Raw genomic sequence first — 6,000 nt, forward strand, 5'->3', positions numbered from 1 at the left:
GTTTCAATAGTTTTGTTGATAATAATTATGATCAAACGGAAATCCCCTAAATGCTGTTCCCAATATTTTTGAGGCATTACAACCCCAGGCCGCTCCGTAGAAGTACTGAAGTCCTACATGAAGGCCTATATGCAGGCCGCATTAAAATTGCAATTAACAATATTCAACTCGAAGGCAGTGGATATAAAACATATATATCACAAATATAGCACGTACCATTAATGGTGTTTGTTAATATTAATAATCTTTTTTCGTCAGAATGGAGTTACTATAATTGCAACTTTACACCAAAAACCGTTCAGTTTTATACAATCATTTTTTTCCATTCAGAGCAGATCGATTTGTGTAGCCTTCGTACTCGCCCACGTAATGGTGCCTATATTCTGTTTCATACAATATGCTCCCACGCCCAGGCCGATTTTAATATGCCCTCTTCTTTTTTCAAATCATTATCGACAGACAAGCTACTCTGACAGAGTTTCTCTGAAAAACACTCGAACCAGAACCTTATACTACCAGCAACGATCCGTTTTAGAGGTTACATATAAAAGTTGCGTCTACATTATTATGAATGTGTTCATTCTTTCGATCAGTTCACGTATATAGTACTGTATATAGACTGGGTGTGTCCATACAGATTGAATTTAATGTCTGTTATGAACATGGTATGAACATCTGCTGTTAAATGATATGGCAGAGTCAAGAGTGACTACCCCTGCAATTACAAATGAACAATACCATCCATAATTATGGTGTCCAACATGACCCGAAACATGGGTTGAATAATGGCACGAGGTAAATAGGATAGACAAGTAATGGGCAGTTTGTTTGTATTAACATGATTAACACACTGCAAAACAATGTACATTGATTAGAAAGAACCAAGTTAAATACCAGTTTGAATATGAAATACCGTGCTAACGTAAACTAACGAGTTTGTGATGAAAATACCGATTAGCCAGCGTTTTTGTTGCTGCTTATTTCAATTTTGTATTGCATTCACGATTGTATTCAAAATTACTTTATACGCATAGTCAAAATCGGTCAGTGACTGATAGAAGTATCAATGATAAAAAAATATATAAAAACTGAACACAGAAATTGAAGTTCAGCAAGAATATTCTTACTGGTGGCTTAATTGCTTTCGATATTGAGCTGATGTGAGGGAACAACTTCTTGTTTGACTGTGGTAGGCATAAGAGCCTATAATTTTCAACAGAACTGATAATATCAAAAAGGGTATTTTTTAATGGTTTTTAAGTTGAACCTGTGTGAATAAAAGAAACTCGTCGCTTAACACCTTCACCCGCCTCCCAGCTCCCTACACAATGACGACATTAAGAACGTAATGTGTGAAGTCAACCAGTGTTTCTTTTAGATGTTAACGAATTCAGAGTTAATCTTTAATGAAAAAAAATAAAGTGTGTCTGAAATGTAGTGGGAGTAAATTTTGATTAAATTTGGAACGGAAAAGAATATAATATTCGCTTTTTTAGAGTGACCCAATGATCAATCAAGCAGGACTGATGACTGAAGTCAAGAGTTGAAATTATAAACATTCACTCACAATTTGATAAAAGTCCACAATTATTATTGAAACTTTATTCCTTCAAGTGTGAACCTTTTCAATGATTTATTTTGAGTAGTAAAGTACGTGACCTGAGGGGTTGTGACAGTATGAGCAACCGGGGAGTAAAAATTAAAGCGTGAACTACGACAATGTTCGGTCAAGCGGGAGAGCCTATCCGAGATAAAACTTGAAGTTCATAAGATCAAGTCTGAGAAATAATGAAAAAGAGTGAGTTATTAGAATATCAGACTTCTATGTACTTTATCCTAATTATGTAAAAGTTTATATGTGCCTCGCAAAAAGATGCCAATTAATGAATTAGGATTCCTGTTATACTTGTCCTATAGATTAACATGCAAACGACCATCTAATACTTCCATATCCATACCTTCTCCTCTAGCTATTCTCATGATTATGTCGAGATTTGAACCATGTTAAAACGAGAATTTTCTTTTCCCCTTCAAACTTAAACATTAGAACAATCATGACATGATTAACGGTTACAAAAATATGATCACAATGTTTGTTTTTTTTCGATTTTTTTCTTTCATTTTCTGTTTAAAAAGATATACACATATGGTATACAAACGAGTAACGACTGTGTAGGCGTCTTTGAAAACAACACTTCATGATAAAAGATATATTGCAAATTATTAAAAACAATGATTGATTGCTTCACTCGATATTATGCAAATCGATAAATTGATTTGTTTACACAAGACCTTGGGAACTAGCTCAGTAACCCAAATTCAAGCAGATAGCTGATAATTTCTTGTTCTCATTGAAACTCGTTTTTAATTGTGCATAGTTAGTTCTGGTCATATCATTATTTTATAGTATCATATTTTAATTCATTTTCTTCGATAAGTGGTGGAATTTAGTGGAAATTATTCAACTGTTGCATAGATTGACGCCATCCACTTAATCTGGCCATAGAGCTATTACTAGCTCTATGATCTGGCTATAGGCCCATCCAAAAGTTCAAATAAATATGATAACAAATTGATTTGTAATAAAAAGCTCAATTGATGCAAAAAAATATTTTACTAAGCATAAAAAGGTAAGTAGGATTGATTTGGGGAGCATTAGATTTTTAATAGAAGAATAAGCAGTCAGGCTCCCCAGTGGAATACCATTTGGATTATAATGCACAAAATGCTATTTGCGTAAGAGCCAATCATTGCGTCTGCAAATTTTAAAACATAACTAAGCAACCGATAGCCCATATGGAAGACGATACCATTTACAAATACTCGAGAGATAATGTACTTTTTTAGTACGGTAGGAAGACTGCATTCATATTGCTAAGACTTGAATTGCGTGTGAACTGTGTCCATTATATTACTATTTTTCCGACTGATATAGACTGTTGATATAGTCATTCTCGTGGGTCCCTGCCCAACACTTATGATAAGTATCTACCATGCAGTTAAATCATAAATATGTAAAAATTATAAGATTACAATATTACATTTCAAACTTAATTGCATGAGTGGATCGAATTTCTTTGATAATTCAATGATCATCCCTTGAGGATATTGAAATCTATGTGAGGCAGTTCGTATCATTCCTCACTATCATCATTACTTGGAACACCTACTCATTACAAATTATTGATCAAACTAACCTTATTGTGACGTCATAACTTTATTCATCTTCATCAAATCTATGAAATAGATACAACCGGACTTGCCTTTTATGTATACCAAGTACTTCTTGTATGATTTCGTGGATCTATGAAAGATCCCAAGGCACATGCTTTAGTCAGCATAAAGTTGCCATAAAGATCGACGATAACAATGACTCCATAGTATTTCAACAATGGCAGTCAATTACAATACAATATAAAAATTATTACAGGAGGATTTAAATCAAACAACGTGTAATATTATTAAAAACAAGTTAAGTTAACAAAATCAGACTATCATGGAGACCTTATTATGTCATCAAAGTACAATGTAACAAAGAAATTGCAATAATTGAGCATACATTATTTGTATTAAAAAAATCTGACCTCGAGGTCAGAATGGTCTGCAATCATAATATATTTTGCAGAACCAACTCGAGGTTGACGGCGTCGATGAGGTCAATGGAATGTCATCCAACGTGACTGCCACTGGCCAAAGAAGGCAGGTCAATGGTGTCAGGTGCGAAATGAAATCTTGCTCTGAAATTCCCAAACTTCAACCATCAATTAGCTGACAGTGATTGTCAGCAGTTAGATGGGAGTTCGGTCGTTGGTACTGTCGTTCAAGCGACGTCATCGACACCGAGACGCATCTCCAGCTCTCTCATGATCTCCCTTGCAGTCGGTCGGTCTTCGGGTTGTTTCGGCCAAGCCTTCGTGATAAGACGGCGATACCAGTCGTTTTCTATCTCGTTCTCGTTGTCGGGGAACTTTGGTCGCATGTCCTTGGCGACGACCCCGAAGATGACAACATGATGATTCTCCCCTGCGTACGGCGTCTCTCGCGTTAACATCTGCCAAAGTGTGATCCCAAACGAATAGATATCGGCTTTGGTCGTAGGCGCGTCACCACACAACAGCTCCGGTGCACGATATCCGCAGGTACCAGTTAGGTAGGATCGATTTGTAGGGCTTCTGAGACCTTTGCCATTCGAGCCAAAGACTTGTTGAGAACATCCATAATCACATAAGCGACAAACATCGTAATCATCGACAATGACATTCGCTGGCTTGACGTCCAAGTGAGCAATGTTATGTGCATGGGTATATTGCAAGGCACGGATAATGTGAAGAGCGAAATTCGAACGGCGTGCCAGCGTCAACCTCTCTGAAGTTTCGTTGATCAGCTGTTGAAGGTTCCGCTTCCCCGCGTACTCCATGATGATAAAAGCACCAGCGTCGAAGTCTTCGACAGCACTTGTGGCTAGCACGTTGACGATGTTCTCGTGCTTTAAGTACAGGGCATTGACTTCCGCGCGAAAGCTCTGAAGCATCGCTGCGGCATTTGTCCTTCGTGGGCGCAGTACCTTGACGGCCACTCGTTGACCGCAGTACTTCCCGACAAACACTGATCCAAACCCGCCACTGCCAATCAAACCTTCCACATGAAAGTCGTCCGTAAGAAGATCCCTTGGCCTCACTGACACAGTATCATTGTTGTTATCCGTGACACAGTGGTATGTTGTCCTTGACGCATGCTGGTGCGTTATGATCCTAAACTTTGAATTCATAAGTGACTCCTCCATCTGAAATTCACTGTCTCCTTTTAAGATAAAAGCACTCTGAAGTCCCACTGATTTTTTCCTCTTTCCTCTAGAATTGTGACAATATACCTCTGCTGAGTGATATTCTCTTGTCTTAATCACACAGTCAGTGTGTCTCCTTCGTTTGAGATCAAACGTTTCTGAATCACAATCTCTGGGCGCTAAAAGGTTTTCAGTGGATATTGTCCTCTTCGAGCGTTGCAGGTATGCCTGATATATCCGCAGAAAGGCGAAATGCCGAGACAAAAGCCTTAGAATCACTTCGAATATTTTCGTCATTGTTCTTGTCAGCTGTGACTTCCAATAACTCGAATAGAAAGGCACAGCAATGCGCTGGCAATTGTCATGTCAATCGAGTGAGAGTGAAAATGGTAATTGATTGTTAAGAAAATCTCGGCATTTTGCGAGGCAAATGTATATGCTTCTCATCTGCATAACGATGTAAACAGCGACAGGTGCATAAAGTGGTCTAGACTTTTATTGATTTATTTCAGCCTACCCTGGGCAACCTAGTGGTGTTATTTTGTTTAAATGGGAACGCTTAATATCCCAATCATTGCAGTATTGTAAATTTGAAAATAAAAGGCATGATCAAAATACCACAGACATTGAAAGAAAGAGATACCGCAATCTGCAATCATATCCTTTGAAATGTCAATTTGAAGATTAATTCAGGAGTGTTTCATGACTTAGCTCATATTTCTGTGCCCTCATACTCATCTAACTGTCAGTGTATGCATGGTATGCTAGCTAGCAATAACACATCTCTGAAATCCAAGAATTTCGTGTTTCTTATCACATAGAGGCAGAAGTAACAGTGATAAGATTAATATTTTTCAATAAGGAATGCGATGCCAGAAAAGGGATGTTATCCAGCGTGAAGTACAGAAAAGTTCCAAAAATAACGACAGTCATTTATGATGAAAGTTTCGAATGTATATGATCAGGACATAAAGTCCATAGAGCAAGATCGATTTGTCAAGATAGTAGTCAACTCGAGGAGTTCGGTCTCGAAAATCCATTTACAATTTTCCAGTCGATCAAAAGTCCACATTGCATTAAAACGATTTGTCATTAGCCAAAGTATAATTTTGCAAATAAAAATGAATGATGCTTATCCATGGGATGTTAGCATCTTTGCTAATTATTGTTGCGTCTCCTCGTTTATATTATGATCATCGCGTCTATGGTATTTCTGA

General features: G+C 37.5%; 1 protein-coding gene across 1 annotated transcript; it reads right to left on the reverse strand.

Annotated features, from left to right (window-relative positions):
- Positions 1-323: 323 nt before the first annotated feature.
- Positions 324-5,742, reverse strand: LOC121431043 (serine/threonine-protein kinase mos-like). The gene has a single exon (XM_041628512.1). The coding sequence runs from the start codon at positions 5,078-5,080 to the stop codon at positions 3,821-3,823; it is 1,260 nt and encodes a 419-aa protein (XP_041484446.1). The 5' UTR covers positions 5,081-5,742; the 3' UTR covers positions 324-3,820.
- Positions 5,743-6,000: the final 258 nt, after the last annotated feature.

The sequence above is a fragment of the Lytechinus variegatus genome, chromosome 17 (genome assembly GCF_018143015.1).
Source record: "Lytechinus variegatus isolate NC3 chromosome 17, Lvar_3.0, whole genome shotgun sequence".
Classification (NCBI taxonomy): Eukaryota; Metazoa; Echinodermata; class Echinoidea; order Temnopleuroida; family Toxopneustidae; genus Lytechinus; species Lytechinus variegatus.